The sequence below is a fragment of the Juglans regia genome, chromosome 12, assembly GCF_001411555.2.
Source record: "Juglans regia cultivar Chandler chromosome 12, Walnut 2.0, whole genome shotgun sequence".
NCBI classification, from domain to species: Eukaryota; Viridiplantae; Streptophyta; class Magnoliopsida; order Fagales; family Juglandaceae; genus Juglans; species Juglans regia.
Window position 1 is genome coordinate 5,614,963 of NC_049912.1, and position 18,357 is coordinate 5,633,319.

The window sequence follows — 18,357 nt, forward strand, 5'->3', positions numbered from 1 at the left end:
GAGGACGACAAGTCTAGATTTAGACTTTATTTGGATGTTTAATTGAATTGAGATGAGTTGAGTTCTTTATAAAATTTAGTGAGTTGAGATGGTGAAGTGAGTTTTGTGGAGCCTACATAAAATGAGTTTAGATGTATTTGAATGCTAAAATGAGTTTACATGTATTTATAAAAAGTTAAAAAAAGTTATGGGTCTCGCGTGTAAAGAAGTATTGAGTTGAAAAAGGTTGTGAGTCCTACGTGTAAAGAGGTTTTGAGTTAATATGAGTTTAGTGATTTGAGAGTTGGGTGTTTAGATGTTAGACTCAACTTCAACTCAGTTCAGTCCAAGTTCCAAACGGGACCTTAGAGGGCAAATATAATGTGGTGAGAGAGAGAGTTACGTGGAGATAGAGGGATAAGCATGACCAGCAAATGTGGTTGCACTCACATGAACATGTTGCGGCTTGGTTTGTCTTTGTGTCTCCATGAAACGCATGTCAACATGGGATCCTTCTGATAGGGGTGCTGTAGCAGTGCACGTTGGAGGGCTGAGCAAGAATATTTGCTTTATTTTGTGGTTGGAAAACAGGGTCTTAACTGAGTGGATAGTGTTTGTGCAAGGTAGTGGCGCATGGAGGGGGTTTTGGGCTTACTTTTAGGCTTTTCCAACGAAGGGTGGTGACGATGTAGTGAGGACTCAATTGGTTGTTGGTGGTGCCTCCTGCGTGGTGGCTATAGCAGGGTGGCTCACGAGGAGGTGGTTTTCCATGCTTTTTGCAGTTGCATGTGCGACGGCTCGGATTGATCACCACAGTTGTTGCAGACTAGTTGTATGTTGGGCGTCCCTTGCAGTGACTTTGGACAACACTGGTGTCTATGGGCTAGGCAGTGCATGGTGGTTCGTGGCTCAATCTTGCTAACTTCGACGGTTGTTGGTGAATGAGTGTGGACACGTTGTCGTTGAGATGACATGCCAATGTTGGGCTGCGCCGTGAAGAGCTTGCTAGTGGTTACCAACTAAAGCACTGTTGTGCTTGCGCATTGGGTGTCAGATGTGAATGGGTTGGCAACTTGAAGCTTCGGTGGTACAACGCTGATCCTTTTTGGCGTGGCCTTGGCAGGGCTGTAGCAGTGGGGTTATTCCACGGGGTGCAGCAGCTGAAACCTAATAGATGTTAGGAACCCTAGGGTTCAAAGACGTGAAGAGGATGAAGGGCTTGAAGGGATGAAGGGAACTGGGGGAGTTCATGAAGTTAAGGGGGTTTGTCGTTGTGAGTTAGTGGAGTGCATTCTGGAAGCCAAAGCGATGTCGGTTTAATCTTTGTTTTGAAATAAATGGAACGCTGCATTTGGAGGTCTTGTCTTAAACGTTCGTTTTGAGTTAATCAATCAGTAGTGTTAAACGGTTAGTTTTGATGGCTGTGAGCCTTATTTTCAATTGTAGCTGTTAATTAAGATTTGTATGCTTTCTGTTATGGGGTCGTGAGCATCTTTATGTTATATAGGGGGAGGAAAATCATAGAGGTTTTCATTTGAAAAATTCTTGAGTTTGGAATGTATTGGAGGCAGAGGCTACCTCGAATAGCTCTCATGGTGTTTTGATTCTTATGAATACAAGTAGAAATTTATTATTACATATCTGTATTACTATTTCCTTTAGTGAAATAATCAGTAGCTTAACAATAGAAGGCTGAGCAGCTTGGTAAAGTAAAGAGTATATGTTGTGCGGCAACCCTAGGTTCATGGGGAAGATGACAACGTGCATGAGAGGGGTACTTGGTTGGGGAAGAAATTAGGACTTTGCAGCAAAACCTAATTTTGAGATGAAGACGCACGTTCTAGCAAGGTTGCATGGGATCACGGTGTGGGTTTATATAGTAGTCCTTTTTTTTGCAACTGAGTTTCGTCTTTTCAATGGTTTTGGGTCTTGGGTTGTGCCATTTTAAGGGTCCAACTTCATTTAGGAATTGCCTATAATTTTATGAGCTAGGCCACAAAAATATCCCAAATACTATGATTAAAATTCTAAAATGAACCCAATTCGTCTAATAAATATTTGTAAACTTTGAAAATAATTCTTGGGCTCAATATCAATTAAGCGGAGGCCCACATGGTTTATAAATATTAAATGGACTTCAACCGAATTATCAAATCTCAATAAAAATTCGACAATTCATCAAAATAAATTTTGGGTCCATGGTCTATTTAAAATTATCCAATAAATTTCAGTTGGATTTTTCAAAATAACCTATCAAACATAATTTAGGCCCAATAAAACTATCTTTATATTGACCTTAGAAATATTAGACCGGATCGTTAGAATATCCTTATTTAAAGATCTATATAAATATTAAGAACACTCCCAATAGACTTTTTATTCTATCATTTAAAATACATTATCAAAACTAAATTTTTTTATTTTATATACTGACTTTTACAATGTCATCTATCAATTTATCTATTTTTCTCTATACCATTTAAATATTCTTTTTAAATATTTCATTTCTACCAATAAATTTACAATAACCATATATTTTTTAATATTTGCAATTTATTTTTATATACAATATAAAATAATTCAGTCCTATACACGTAAAACAAAAATATATAAGCCAAATAAAAATTAAAATATGAAAAAATTAGTTTAAAAATATTTCCAATATATTCTTTAAAAGAAAATGAAATATATATGTTTTAAATGATGAACAATAAAAATAATTTGCTTACATGATAAAAATTAAAGTAAAAGAAAATAAGCGAATAAATGAAATATCAATAATGAAAAAAATTTTACAAGATGAACAGTCGCGGGTTACTGTAGCTAATTGAGAGTGCTCTAATAACACCATAATCGGATGTAACTCATTTTTAAAGTAATTTTTCAAATAATTTATATTTTTTGTATAATACAAAAGTTATCGAGAGTGCTCTTATAACAACATTTATTAAATGCATATCCGAAACTTTTTATAACTATCAAACTAATAAAAAATATGTATTCCATTTACATAAAAATTAATCGAGATTACTATAAAATTAAAATCTATTCTATTTTCACTTAAAATCTTTAAAAGAATATATTTTTGATGGAGGGAATTTATTTGTTTAATAATTTAGGAATAATGGTTAAGAATTAAAAATTGATAATTTAGGGCGATTACCGACTGATATTAAAATTTTTTATTATTTGATATTTCTCAATTTTGTTATTTGTTCTGCGTTGGTTTTCTCCAGTTGTACCGTCACGATCGAAACTATGAGATATATACTCGGATAGTCTTCCGCGATACATCGAGTGGAAGAGACTTCAGCGTACCGAGGCCGATCTAATCCGCTGGTATACCTAGAACGCCATGGGACAAGTCTTAGGCAGGCTTCAAGGTACTCTCCACTCTTTCTCAAATCCAATACATCCTTCTCTCCCTCCTTTTCTTAATCCAATAAATGAAATTTTCGATGAAACCTTGAGCGCAGGGAAGCAGTGGAGGCGAGAGCAAGTGAGGAAAATAACCGATAGGGTTTTCGATCGTTTCCAAAATCAATCGGGAAGGGCTAATCTGACATTAGAAGATTTATACATCGCCGTTCTGCTCGTGTACAAGTAATAGCAGAGGCTTTTGGCTTATATTGCTTAATACTCTCTCTCTCTCTCTCTCTCTCTATGAAGCACTGTATTATGTTTTCTGTACTTTGTAGTGATATAAATAAGACTTTGCCGGGGCCCCATTTCGATCCACCCTCCAAAGAGCAAGTCAGAGTTATGATTGAGGTGCACTCACTCGTATTCTAATCAGTTTCTTCGGTGATTATGCTTAAAATTTTATACGACCCTGTTTGGTAAAAGTGCATATTATTTAGGTTTTCGTTCACTGTTTTCGACCATTTCTATCTGGACTGCTTTTGCTAGATTTTACAAGCTTTAAGAAAAGAGTAAAAAAAAGGGGCTTTTTGATGGTCGCTAGCTCCTTGGCCTGGAGTGTTTTCTTTCGGCTTAAATAGACCCACTGACCCAGTAAAGTGCAACGTCTGTGGCACTATTCCCAACCACAACTTTATGTTCCTTTCTCCAACCAGATGAGACCAATGATTAGGTTACTGTGAACAATACATGGGTTAGACAAATATAGTGGCCATTTTCTTCTCAATGGCATTTGAATGGCAATAGTTGATTTCACGACCTCTAATCTGAAGCAATATTTTGATAGCCAAAAAGGGAAAACAGGTTATCTTTTAGTACTTTTACATGAACTTTACTTGAACGAGTGTTTTCAGAGATCTATAGACTGACTCCTATTTTTGGCATATAGCCCTAGAAAATTATAGCAGGTTCTATATAGAACAGTGTATCTGATTCAATTTGTATTTGCCATAGCTATAGTGAGATTGGACTTTTTATGTAATATTGTCATGAAAAAATTGTTATTTGTTCTTGGTACCTGTTCCATTTCTGTGGCTTATTAAGCACGGGAAGAACTTCACAGATTATTTGAGGTGCCTTCTTGCTTACTAAAACGAAAATAAAAAATTGTCCCGGCTTCTAAAGCTTGATGAGTGATGACTTTTACTCTTTCATGAACCACATATCCCTGGTTCTAAGTCACCACATGTGTGAACCTCTATTATTCATTGTCGTAAAGGGTGAAAGAATGTGGTTTGGAAGACAGTTTAAGGACTGTTATTTCTGTCCTAGGCACAACCTCCTACCTTGTTGACCTTCATAGGAGCTGTGCTATCTATTTTGTGTGGCTTTCTTATTTCAAGAGAAAATCAAGTTATTTGCAAATTGAGATTTTGGATTAGGTTTTCTCGAGCTTTGTATCCCCAAGGTTTGTAATTACAGTATTCTTCCGTTATTAGTGAAAGTTTTAATAAAATTAGGAGTACCATTCTGTTTCTTAAAAAGAGAAAATAGCATTCTGTATTCTCGCTTACTTGAAGTTGTCGTTTTCTTCTTATCTGTAGGACTGCGATTTCAACCTCGATGGAGAAATTGATCGTGAGGAATTTGTGAGATTTATTCAGCAGCTGACAACTGATACACTCATTGCTGTTAGTCAGGGACTGATCCTCACTCTGGTCGTGGCACCGACGATTGCATTGGCTACCAAGAACGCTACCGCGGGTGTCCCGGGAGTTGGGAAGGTGGTACAGAAGTTACCCAATTCAGTTTATGCATCCCTGGTGACTCTTGCAGTTGTGATGTTTCAACAATCACGTCTGGATCATTGCCCATAGGGTATTTACTCCTTTAAAGTGCATTTATCTATATTTGTAAATGTGATGATCTGTTCTTATTTTCATGATGTTTGTAAGATGGGGGTTTTCCAGCGAATTATGATCCAAGGGATTTTCATGCTATTTGTCATTAATAAGCGAGAGATATTTCCTTGTGACTCGTGAGCTTCATAAAAAATACAGGTACATGGAGTCTGGACTCTCAAGTCCTCCCTCGGTAGGATTTTTAACGTGCGTTTAGATGTTGAGTTGAGTTGAGTTGAAATGATAAAATATTGTTAGAATATTATTGTATATTATTATTATTATTATTTTGAGATTTGAAAAAATTAAATTATTTATTATATTTTATGTTGAAATTTAAAAAAGTTATAATGATGAGTTGAGATGAGAGGAGTTGGTCTCATCTCAACATTCAAACACTTCTTAAATACAAATATTTTTTAATTTCTCTTTCATACTTTTTCATCTAATTATTCCTAATTATTTCAACTTTACTAAAAAATTCAATTTTTTCAAATCTTAATACAAAAATAATATTAAAAATAATATTTTAAAAATATTTTAAATTTATAATAGTTATATTCAATTTTTTTCCTCATTTCCTCAGATTTAATAAAAATCTTAACTTAAATATATTTTACTATTATTCACAAACAATCTAACTATTATTCATAAATTTATCATTTCATCTCTTTTCAAAATCTAACTACCACTCAAATACAAACTTTTCAATTTCAAATATTTAATTTTTTTTTATCTAATCATTATTTAATTATTATAAATTTCTCGAATTTAAAAAAACAAAAAAAAATTAATTTTTCGGAATTTTAATTTAAAAATTATATTAAAAAATTATATTTTAATAATATTTTAATTTTATAATATTTTAAACATTTAAAAAAATACACAAATATATTAATAATTATTTCCTTCATTATTAAATAAAAAGATAGAAATAAAATAATCAATCCAAATAAAGGGACAAAACTCAAAAGCATGGTCAAGTAAGCATTTTGGAAAGAAGCACCGTTTCGTACCGGCCGTACCGGTATTTGCTGTATCGGCCACTGGGCTGATACATGTACTACCTGTATTTCGTACCGGTTAAAATACCGACCGTACTGGCCGTTTCGGCCTGTACAGGTTGATATTTCAGTTTTCGTTTTTTTTTTAATTTTTTTAAACTATAAGCTTATTTTTTGACTCCTAATTCAGATTAGACTATTTATAATTTATATATATATGTATTTATATATAATTTATTTATATATAGATTATTATTTTAGAATATAATTTTAAAATATAATTTATTTATATATCGATTATTTCGAAATGTTATTTCAAAATATTATTCTGAAACGATTCTGGTATTAAAATATTTCATTTCAATGTCTTGACTGATACAGCGTCCGGTACGGTATTCAAAACATTGGAAAGAAAATGTACGCCTAATGTCTGACCCGCACATGATACTCGCATCCCTCAGTGGCCGTCCATTAGATTATCGAAAAAGGTAAGATCATCGTACGGTCTAGGTGACTCCTCTCTTCCCCTATATAATACGCCGCATGGACGCAACCTTCACACAAGCATATATGGTAGGGCAAAGGATGGAACCCTAGGGTTCAGGCGCCCCCCCCCCCTCTCTCTCTCTCTCTCTCTCTCTCTCTCTCTCTCCCCCTCTCTGATTTAGTTTGCTTTGGTTTGTTTTTGTAATTCCTCTTCAAACAGGGGTAAGATGCGATGAAGAGTTCCAGAAATCTATTGCTCGTTGTTTTTCAAAGAAAATCATCGAGCAAGATGAATAATCCAATATGGTTCGTATTCACTGAGCATCTTCATCTCCAATCCATTTCATCTTTGTTCTAAACTTTTATTTATATGTTTTTGAAATAACCGAAGGGTCCTATAGAGGAAGTGCTGTTCAGATCGGTGCGCTTCTGATCTAAGTTTGCCTTCGAAAATCAGTATCGAAAGTAGATCACCGAGCCATTTATTTTTGGGTTATTTGCTCGGTCTCTGTCTAGATCTAATCTTTCGTACACACATAATATGTATTCTCCTGCAAAACACGATACTTCTCAGTTCTGTCTCATAATCTTTTTATAAAATGGAGCGTTTGGATTCTTGATCCATCCCTCAGCCACTTTAAGGACAAGTTTGGAGTGAGATCACTGAGATGGAATAGAATTTTATAAGTTTTAGTAAAATAGTTTGAGAGCAGTAGGAAAATAATTTGAATTAATATTTAAAAAAATTTAGTTTGTTCATTAAATGTGACCGCTAAAAAAAAATTAATTAAATGAATAAGAAAGTAATTTAAAGTATATTAGTATATATATATTAAAAAAATATAAATAGAAAAATAATGAGATGAGTTGTGAATAGTAGTGAGATTTGTAAGTTAAAGTTGCTGAATAGTAATGAATAGTAGTGAGATGAGTTGAGATGAGCTGAGATGACTTGCGAATCCAAACGTCTCATAAGTATAACGGGTTATTCTTGGCTATAAAGTTGTTTGATTCTTAATATTTTATATTATTTTGAAATAGAAGAGAGAAAATTAAATAAAAAATATTATGAAATTAAAATATTATTTTTATTTAGAGATTTAAAAATGTTATTATTTTTTATTTTTATTTAAAAATTAAAAAAATTATAATATTTAGTTTAAAAATATTTATATTTGAATGATATTTAAAAATGATATAACATAAGATGAAATTGTTTTTTAGTCCTAAGCCACTATACAATTAAAGGTGGAAGATAATGAATGTTTGGGGAATAAGATGAGATGATAAATATGAAATACTAATAAAATGATTTATGAATAACAGTAAAATAGTTTGAGTTATGATATTTTACGAAATTTTAAAAAATAAAAAGAAAAATTTGATTAAAAATATTATAAAGTTTAAATATTATTAAAATATAATTTTAAAATTTGAAATCTAATTAGGATAAGATGAAACAATACCAAACATCTTAAAACATTGTTATATGAAATAATGTTGGTTTTTGGACTGACATAAACTCGAGTCGAATTCCGTACTTCAAGCTTATGTTTGTTTAAACGGAGCTAACTTTGTATGAGTTGTACTATAGATATCATTTTAGTATTGATATGTATGATGTAATATATATAAGAAAAATATTATTATAAAGTCAATGGATTTATGAAGGTTTTTAAGATGAAAGTTATAAAATGTAATAAATACAAGAGGGATTGTTGCTCTTCTTAAATCTAATCATCAACCATCGTAATTTCAAGTCGTTTCATATGTTAAACTTACAGAAATTTAAACTCAATGACAAAATGAAAGATGTAAAAAATCATATTTAGAAATGCTACACTTGAGAGTCATAATTTATTTTACTGATACAAAATTGTCATTTTAATTTCTATAATTTCATATGTATTTCTATAAATAATTTTGCTCAGCTAACTAAAAAATATGGAAGTTCAATGATAATGTTTATTAATTCAAGAAAATAACGGATTAATCAAGCAATTTGTAAACAAACTTCAACTTGTTCAAAAAATAAATGAGCATAACTAAGAGCATGCTTGATGCATTGGACACTCGAATGTATTTTAAAATTTTGTAAATAGTAGTAAATTAATTATTATATTTTTTGAAAAAAATTTGAATAAAAATATTATAAGGTTAAACATTATTTGAAATATAATTTTTATTTGAAGTTAATAAAAAAATTATATTGATTTGTATATTTTATTTTGACGTTAGTAAATGTTATATTAATTTTTATGTTTAAATAATGATTTCGTTATGATGAGATAAAGAAGTTATAAATTTGAAATTAAAAAGTGATGTTTAGAAATGAAATTAAGATTTTGAGAATTTTAAAAATTTTCATAGTATCCAAACATGCCCCAAGACTTCTTGGAATAAAAAATAAAAGAGACAATTTGAACTTTCCCCGCTTGGCTTGATTACAGGCAAATGCCAGACTGAAGCTATTGAATCTACTTGCTGGGAACTTTGGTATCTGTTCCTTTAAGAGAAACCTGGCAGGATTTAAAAGAAAAAAGAACTGGCATCGTGCTTAATTTGGATAGTATGGACATGCAAACACAAGAGATTGAGATTTCAACAAGCTGATCTCTGTAACTATCTTACAAGAGAGTATTTTTTTATCATTTACTGAACAAAACCAACCATTCGGTAATGGCAAAACAGATAACAGTTTATAGAGTTGTATCTTTTGATTAACGTCCCCTCAAGTTCTTGCTCGAACTTACTCGGGAGATCTTTTTCCGTCATACATACATACATACCTTCGATAATTGATATGATCCTCGATCCCACATGAAAACCTCTGTAAATGCTTTCCGTGAATGTCTTGAGCATCAATCACCTTGTTTCCCAATTCATAGCTTCAGAGTTCAGAGTTAAATCTATTCTGACTCTAACATGCTAAGGGCTTGCACAGATGTTTTGTCATTCTTATTTCTTTCTGCTTTAATTATATGACAATCTGCTGGGCGGCAACCGGAGTCAAGAGTATGGAAGAAACCTTAAATTTCAAAACATAAAAAAATTGAAGAATAGGTCAAATTAATTAGATGCATATCAGAGAAAACAAGTTCGAGTTTACAAATGATCAATAGGAGCCATGCACGTACCATACTTTGAGCAAAAACTGCCACAAACTCTGCAGTCATCGTGTCATTTAGGCCTCACCAGGTAGGATGCCCATATCTCATCTGCTGGCGGAGGTGGTTGAACCCAATGCCCTGGAATACGGCTGGCACCAAATTTAACAGCAAAGATGAGTTATGACAATGGCAGTAAAATCATAATGCAGCATGAATAGAGTAGGCATTAATGGTGATTGTAGCAGCAGCAATGCTAGTAGGGGGTATGTTGGTCATTGTGGCATTGATGCTGGAATTTGTGGTATCATCACCACTAGTGGAGCAACGGAGGTAGCACCCAGCAGATGGTCCATGAAGGCAATAGTGACAATTTTCAAACCAAAATATAGAAATAGAATGGTTTCCATAACCAAGAAATTTTCTCACCAAACGCTTTACTGAATGCATGCTACATGGTGCCTATCATTACATAAGAGCGAATGGCAACTAACGAAAGGGACTGGCATCCTTACCTTCCTCCAGGTCTTATATATGCATCCCATGTTCTCCTCACCTGCATGCAATGGCAATTATGATTTAAATCTAAACAAAACAGATGCAGGAATGTGCAGGGGCTATCTATTACACCACCATCCACAGCAGTTAATTAAACTAGCAGCCATGTGCACATATAATGGAAGAATGCTCCTCAAAATTAGGAAATTAATTAAATTGCATAAAGTAGATGGCACATGGAAAGGTAGAAACTTTAAGAGAGACTAGTTAAAATCACCTCAATAAGGGTGCCCATGTCGGCGTTGCTGCCATGATAATAATGATAGAACTCCAATGGCAGATTTGCCACCAAATCATAAGCTCCACCAACTCGTCCCTCCAATCTTTGTGGTCCAGACTCATTGACAGTGACAATGGTGCTTTTGTTATGTTCAGTCTCAATTACTAAGTCTATGCTGTCTTTACTGCCTTTCTCACTGCTTGTATTGTCGAGCCCATGACCCTGGAGGGTTTTCCTAGATTCTTCAGCAGTTGCAATGGCATCCTTGGCAGCATCTGTGTCAGCTGCAGCAACTGCTTGGCGTTCCTCTTCTTCAACAGCAGCTCGAACTCTCTCGAGAAACTTGTCATCTTCCTCGGGGAAAAAATGACCTGCATGATTATGCAACCAACATTACATTCATTTAGGCTCAGTTTGGATACCAAAACCATCTCAACCCATCTCATCTCATCTCATTATTACAATTTTCACAAATTTCCACATAAAATACAATAAACAATTCAACCTTTTCAAATCCCAAGACAATAATAATATTAAAATAAAAATTCTAACAATATTTTATTCAACTTTTATCTAAAACAATTTCATATCATCTCACTATCCAAACCCCACCTTAATTATAGAATCAAATAAATTGATAGTACACTGCTATTTAAATCTCAGGTACATAGACACCATGTAATACAAATTGCAGGTACAAAACATTTTTTCTAGAAAATGACAAACATGAAGAAGTCCATCTGTTCCACAAAATGAACAATATTAATTAAACTAAGGGCCTTTCATATTCATCAAAAAAGAAGAAAAAAAAAGAAAAGGCATCACAGTCAGCTATGATACCAAGATGGAAAAAAATGTAAGGTTTGCATGTACACGTCAAATTTTAGCGGCAACTTAATATTGTAATGAAATGTGACTTGATGTTATGATATGGCACAATATAATGGCCAAAATTTATTTGTATTAACTTGTTAAAATAAAAGTGAAATGCATTCTTCCATTACAGGGAACCTGATATAAAACACACCAGATTCACAGTTGAAGCAAATAACATCAGAGACAAGCAGGAAAAAGAATAAGAAGATCAAGAAACAGACCTTGTTTCTTCAATTTTTGGATCCTCATGGAGCGTAACTCTTGCAACTTCTCCACAATCAATATCTGTTCAAGCTGAAAAATGACACATAATGTCAGGAGAGAGAGAGAGAGATCAGCAGCAAGAACATCAAAGACTTTTCACTAGACAGCCCAATAAATCCTAGTCCCTTTATAAGGTACATCGGATCATTGCTATCCAAGTGAGGTCTTTTACATGAAAAATGTTCTGTAGAAGGCATATCTTCTTTCCTCAGAGACACGATAGTGGCATTAGTATAGCATATGCAAAACAGTAAATCTCACTATCAGCAAACTCACCTCGGTATTGTGACAGGAGAACAATACAGATTTATAGTCTCATGAAAGGTTTCTCCATCTGCTTTGTTTTACATGTTTTATCAAGTAAATTTTCAATTACTTAATAAAAGAAAAGAAAAAAAGAGAGAGATTCGGGAGCCTCAATGGTGGCACACGGCTGCCACCATCTGGCTGCGACGGGGCAGCCCAAATCGGACAGCTACTGGTGGCCAGGCTGACCACTGGTGGCTGGTGGCTGCATTTTTTTTTACTTTTTTAGAAATTATTTTTGAATTTTTGATATTTATGAAAATCCGAGTAAGATAGTTTTTGTTTATACGTTTGGTAGTAAGTTGATCCTAAACTGAAAAATATCTCTGACTAATATGAGATCACCTCACAGCCAAACATGAGCAACCAATTGGAGAGAGATTTTGTAAGAAAACAAATAGGAAGTAGAAGCAAATTTAGATAGATGAGTCTATCACTCAATAAAACAGAAGTTAATAAACATGGAAGCAACTCCTATCCCGGATAGAGCAGAAAGAGTAAAAAAAAAAAAACAAAGAAATATCTGAACATTGTATATTAAAAGAGTATAGTTGAGTGCAACAGATACTAATTACAGTATGTGTATGAAGGTGGTAAGAAGGAAAACCAATGAGAATGCTAGTCAAGACACAGAATCATATGATCCACAGGCCTGGACCTCGGAAAGCAAAATGCAGAAAAAGGATTTAGGCACATGGCGTATATATACCCATTTTAGGCACATCATATGGTAAGTTTTAATATGGTTCACATACACTAGATGATTAGTATTGAATAAGAGTAGAAGTATCATAACGTTCTCAGTTTATAAAGCTTTTATTAATTTATTTTTTCTTCAGAATAAACTACCAATGCTCACCTCAGATTCTAGTCTCTTTCTCTCCTCTTTTGTTTTAAGTTTCGCAACTTCCTTCATCTTATCTACCTGCCAATCAAATTCCCCAGTTAGTAAGTAAAACAATTAAGCTTGCACTTGATGCAAACTCCAAAATATATCAGCAAAATGAATGAAAGTTTTTTTTTGATAAGTAGCAAAATGAATGAAAGTTAATAATACTTTTTTTATTGGCACTGGGGTGTCTAGGACAAAGTCCCGACCAATCTTGGGGGTACACAGGTCCTCAGCAAGGAATTTCCCATAAGTGCACTTCGGGTAATTCAAAGAGAAATTTCCCCAGTCTGATGGCTCCAAGAATGTGAATGCAGAGTTTCAAACCTAGTATGCCCGGTTTATACCGCTCACCCCAGGACAACTACGACACCTCTTAGGGTTGGATGAAAGTTAAGAATATGAAAGCACTTATGATTATGTCAGCATTCCAGGGTTCAAGCTAGAGGACTATACATCCTAGTGGAGCAAATACTTTATCATCGCAGCTAAGAAAAAGAAAAAAGAAAGAGATAGACATACATGTAAAAAGCAGAACAAGATGTGGAGATATATATATATATTTTTTTTATGTAAAAAAATTTATTAATAGATATGAAAATATGCATAGCCCAAGTACACATGACGTATACAAATAAAAACACCTAGCCAAGAAATAGAAATAGATAAAAAAAAATCATAAAAACTAAGTCCGTTTAGATCTATAGCAATTGCCCATGACATTAGTATCAAAGAAGAAATGTCTAAGTTCATCCAATGAGCCTTCCCTGTCTTCAAGATGATTGTTGGCGTGCATCGCCAAAATTTCTTTGGCTTAACCTTTTTATCTGCTCCACTATTTGATTATTAAAATGTATCCATGCAAATTCTAATTTGCTTGAAAATGCTAGAAGGGTTATACAATGTGCATAGTTTGAAATTCTAACTGAATGGATCTGTTTACTGAAGAAAAGCACAGATAAATTTTATAAAGAAAGAGGGAGTTCAAGAGAGTGCTGACTTGCTAACAAATCCACCATTCACAGGGGCTCATGCCAACATTTGAGTTAAGCTACATAAACATTATCACTGATCTAGTCTCCTGGAATTTAGAGACAATGCCTTCTGTTAAGTACGACTGTATGTCTCATTACTTGCTTTTCTGATGTTTTATAAAGCCGCTCAATTTGCACATCATAACAAGCAGTTACTTTACTCCACTCATTGGCTCCTCACTGGATCCGCTCATGTAAAAAAACCTTAATTTGCTTCCAGCAAAGTGATGAATTGTTTCAATTCCTCATTAAATGACAAGACAAAAACAACACCACAAGAATCAAACTAAAGACTCCAGAAAGAGTTTCATGTCAGCTGCTACTCTGAATTGATAATAATATCTATACCATATAACGGACATTCCAGGTTCTTAGCACCTAGTGGATGACTGGCAGAGGAAATACTAGTCAAAAGAGTAGTGCTATATGTACTTACAGTTTTACTTACACTTTTATTTACAAGACCCATTTTGTTAGTTTTCTTTTGAAATTGAATTTCAAAATTTATGATTTTCAACGTATCAATAACTGACATGTGGAGAAGTAAGTTTTTTATAAGTTTTTCTTAAGTACATTTAACATTTTTCTGGTCAAAAAGTGCAGCTGAACATGCAAGTATTGTCGTACCTTGCCCTTTGCAATATCCTTGGCAATCTCCCTAGCCCTCCATTCATCAGCTTCTTGATCAGCTTGTTCAAATCGTTCACGCTCCTAAATATAAAGCAATAAAAGCATACACACAAAATAAGAATTTCTCTAACATAATCTGAGAAAAAGAGAGGCAAGAAGGACTGAGGTATTCTAAAGTATTCTGTGAATAGTAGTGAAAAAGTTTTTTTTTTTTTTAATAACCGTGGGTGTCCGGGCCAGCTTGCGCAATAGTAGTAAAAAAGTAATGATAGAATATCGAATAGTAGTGAATAGTAGTAAAAAATATGTGAAAATTAATAATAAAATAATAAATAGTAGTGAGGTATTCTCAGAATACTTGAGAATACCTCAATACCCAAACTAGGTTACGAACAAAGCCACCTTCGTCAACATTTCCGCAATGCGCTTCCTCTTCCTTTTCCTCCAAAGTTTATTTCGTTTATACTTCCGTATTTTGTCGGACAATCTAACTGCTGCTGACTTTTCCTCCCACGGAGTCCTTACATCCATGATCACCTTGAATGGTTCAAGCTGAGCTCTTAATTTTGACATCAATGTATTCGCAGCTTCCACAGAAAGTGACTCTTGGGATTCCAAACTAAACCCCTTATCTTCTAATATTTTTTTGAACCTATGAACAGAAATGCCACTTGACCCATAGTCCTCACTTTTCTCACTCTCATTACTGTCTTTGATCATTGCCAACATCTCTAGCTCTTTCTCCCTATTAAGAATAATGATTCAATCATGAAAAATAATCTCCGTAAGGTGCAATGTGGGATATGATAAAAAAAAAAGAAAAAAAAGAAAAAAGAAAAACACCATTTGCTATCAAATTTGACATTAAGATATTGGAAGTAAAGTACAAAATTTGCATTCGTATTGGGACATACATTGCTTTTGCAAGATCGAGAGTATCTTGCAGCTCTTTAACCCGGTCCTCCACATTTTTAGTCTCCCAAAAGGCACAGGACATTGGCAGGTTGGGAGGTAACATCGGAAACCATAGCGGCGGTGGTACAGTGGATTGGAATGGAACCAAATTCATTGCTGGAAACAATATGTTTGTCTATATATTATGTATATATGAGAATTGACCAAAATAATCAAATGAAGACGATACATTCAGCTCTAGCAATTACACTATGATCAGTGATTGCATTGCTCGGTAGTGAGATTCAAATAAAACATAATGAATAAAATTGGGGCCAAAAACAAATATGTGGCATTTGAAACATGGAAAAAGTTTGCATGGAGCAATGAATTAAAAAAACATGAGATAGGGTTAAAAATTGCTGGAAAACTACAAGGCAATTATATTGTTGAAACTCTATTGCTTTGTTTGGCAATGAAGAAAACAACGAGAAGGTGTAAGAGCATTAGAACTACAACTCTTTGGCTACAATTTGACTAGAAAATTCACTTTTTTCCCACTTTAGCTAGCCACTTTTCAAAAGCTCCAAATAAAAAACTCTCAAAATCTATATCTATTCCATTTAAATATTTGTTCCATTCTTCCCTTAGGTTTTTTTCTCATGGTAGTTGCATACACACTACACATAGTAAGAGTTAACAACAGAACATATAGTACTTGGTAGAAAGACACCAACAGAATCTAACGTGATACCTTTTCCATTCAATTGCTTTTCTCTAATAACAACAGAACATATAGTACATTGAAACCATCATTTTCTTTTCTCTAATAATAAATTTTCAGGTAAGAGGGTAACAGGTTCATATTTTTCTAATTCCAGAACTTGAAACCATACAAGGAATATGTGCTAATTCAGAGCAGACATAGTAGCAATATAATACAAATGCAAAAGTCTTAAATTGTCCAAAGTTCACCGCATGCCAATTGCATAAAAGAAAGTTCAGAAGTTGCATTTATTGATGCAAATAATGTTTTGGACTATGTAAGAATTTGTTCTTAGCCAATTGAACTCAAACTACTCTTTCGGTAATAAAGACAAGCACTTGGCGAGAAAGATGACATGCTCCAAAACCTAGATAGTTTCTCACCCTTGATAAATACAACAACTAATAATGGAACTGCATGGCTGAAGTGAGCTTTCAGACCAACCTACTAAAGCCAAACCAATTATTTCTTTGGATTTCCACTTCCGATTCAAATGTTTGAAGTGGTTCCCATTCAAAGTCCACATGAAGCGTTGAAGATAGTTAATATCTTTCATTTTCCACCGAATTTCTAGGCAAACAGTCGGAGCCAGAATGATTCACAGATTTTTCAAAAGCTCAACAAAGTTATGCCGAAAATCTGGAAATAAAAAATGGAAGAGGAGAGTTTTGGATAAGAAAACTACTAGAGACAAAGGGATCCCACGTCAGTTAAGTTTTTCTTTTCTATTTATTTTTTCTATGTTCTGATTCCTCCGTGTAAGCCCCCCCCGGCGGGCGCGCCGTCTCCCTGCATTCCCGTCCCCGTTCGTCGGCTGCTAAGGTATTTTTTTCCTTTTTTGTTTGTTGTTTTTCTATTGCCATCCCCCCTGCTAAGTTATCAGCCTGCTATTTTTTTTTAATCTCTGGTGGTTTTCCAGTCCCCGGCGTGTTCGAAAGCACCAGATATTTTTCTATCCACTGCTCATCATAAAAATGGCAACGGTCCTCCAAACTCAGACGCCCTTCTCCAATCAATTTGCCCCAGTTCTTCATGTAAAATGGATTTTTTTTCTTCTAATTTCAACACTAAACTCCTCCCTGCGTGGGACGCAGACAACTAGACATGAAATAAAAATAAATAAATCCACAACCCAGTAAATCCGTACTTAGACCATTGATGCCGCTCATGTGGGTATCAAAGGGAAGTAGCGCCGGTGCGGCGATTGATTGTGGCGAGAGAGAGAGAGAGAGAGAGAGAGAGATACCTGGTGGTGCGGAGACGTCGGTGTCAACGGGGAAGAAGTGGCGGCGCTGGGCTGCACCCGATTGATGGGGGGGGGGGTCGGGCGGGCTCGGGTCTCGGACGCTTTGGAAAGGGGAGGGGGAGTGGGGAAGGGGCGCGGGGTAAAAGTGTAAAATGGAAAAAAAAATTTTGAGTTAAACTTTACTGATGCAATGCCACGTATTTTTTTATATTTTTTTTAGTAACCTCTTCAAATAAAATAGAGTAACACATTGTTTGATTATATATGTGAGATGAAATAAAAGTTAAATAAAATATTATTAAAATATTATTTTTTTTAATTTTAAAAATTAAAATTATTTATTATATTTTATGTGTGAATTTGATAAAATTATTTTATAAGATGAGATGAGATAATTTCATCTATGAAACCAAACCAAATATAAATCTTCTCATCAGCTGATTAATTTATCTTACACCCCACATCCTTTATGGAAAACCGGGTTAATTAAGAAGTGAACCAATTCTACCCTAAACAACTTATCTCTCGCATAGGGGCGACTCAATATAAATTGAGGTTTAAAATAAAATTTAAGTGAGTCATTTCTAATTATAATATAATAAAATCTAAATTATTATATAGAATATTTTCAAAATTTTCAATAAATTGAGTTTTTATTTAAAATATTTAAATAAATTTTTTTCAAATTTATGTTTAATACAACAATTTAAAATAAGGATTCAATGCAAATTTTGTGCCTCAATTTAGGAAGATCTTAAAAAAATTATTTGAAAATATAAATAATTCATTATATTAAAGATTAAATTTAGTATTATGGGGCCTTGCACACATTGAAAA

At 33.8% G+C, this 18,357-nt stretch overlaps 2 protein-coding genes across 4 annotated transcripts; one reads left to right on the forward strand and one right to left on the reverse strand.

The window, feature by feature from the left end:
• The first annotated feature begins 3,180 nt into the window (after positions 1-3,180).
• Positions 3,181-5,376, forward strand: LOC108988537. Its single transcript, XM_018961824.2, has 4 exons — positions 3,181-3,362; positions 3,456-3,582; positions 3,678-3,750; positions 4,944-5,376. Exons 1-4 carry the CDS (start codon positions 3,335-3,337, stop codon positions 5,214-5,216), a joined length of 501 nt encoding a protein of 166 aa, XP_018817369.2. The 5' UTR covers positions 3,181-3,334; the 3' UTR covers positions 5,217-5,376.
• Positions 5,377-9,323: 3,947 nt separating this feature from the next.
• Positions 9,324-17,619, reverse strand: LOC109002711 (U11/U12 small nuclear ribonucleoprotein 59 kDa protein). Of its 3 annotated transcripts, none has more exons than XM_035683905.1 (10): positions 17,521-17,619; positions 15,529-15,704; positions 15,017-15,359; positions 14,612-14,695; positions 12,921-12,986; positions 11,713-11,785; positions 10,613-10,986; positions 10,353-10,393; positions 9,868-9,989; positions 9,324-9,758 (listed from the first exon to the last, which is right to left on the reverse strand). In XM_035683905.1, exons 2-9 carry the CDS (start codon positions 15,681-15,683, stop codon positions 9,911-9,913), a joined length of 1,215 nt encoding a protein of 404 aa, XP_035539798.1. In that variant the 5' UTR covers positions 15,684-15,704; positions 17,521-17,619; the 3' UTR covers positions 9,324-9,758; positions 9,868-9,910. The 3 variants fall into 3 exon arrangements, with proteins under 3 accessions (XP_035539798.1, XP_018836118.1, XP_018836116.1); XM_018980573.2 differs by having other exon boundaries at positions 9,873-9,989; positions 15,529-15,685; positions 17,521-17,588; XM_018980571.2 differs by having other exon boundaries at positions 15,529-15,685; positions 17,521-17,588.
• Between the last annotated feature and the right edge of the window lie 738 nt (positions 17,620-18,357).

Excerpts from the sequence above, each read along its gene's own strand:
- LOC108988537 (XM_018961824.2), top strand. The coding sequence starts at position 3,335 with ATGGGACAAGTCTTAGGCAGGCTTCAAG. Across the intron at positions 3,363-3,455 it reads AGTCTTAGGCAGGCTTCAAG|GGAAGCAGTGGAGGCGAGAG; the intron begins GTACTCTCCACT and ends CCTTGAGCGCAG. Across the intron at positions 3,751-4,943 it reads AAGTCAGAGTTATGATTGAG|GACTGCGATTTCAACCTCGA; the intron begins GTGCACTCACTC and ends TCTTATCTGTAG.
- LOC109002711 (XM_035683905.1), bottom strand. The coding sequence starts at position 15,683 with ATGAATTTGGTTCCATTCCAATCCACTGTACCACCGCCGCTATGGTTT. Across the intron at positions 15,360-15,528 it reads CTCGATCTTGCAAAAGCAAT|GGAGAAAGAGCTAGAGATGT; the intron begins GTATGTCCCAAT and ends TATTCTTAATAG. Across the intron at positions 14,696-15,016 it reads TTGCGGAAATGTTGACGAAG|GAGCGTGAACGATTTGAACA; the intron begins GTGGCTTTGTTC and ends CTTTATATTTAG.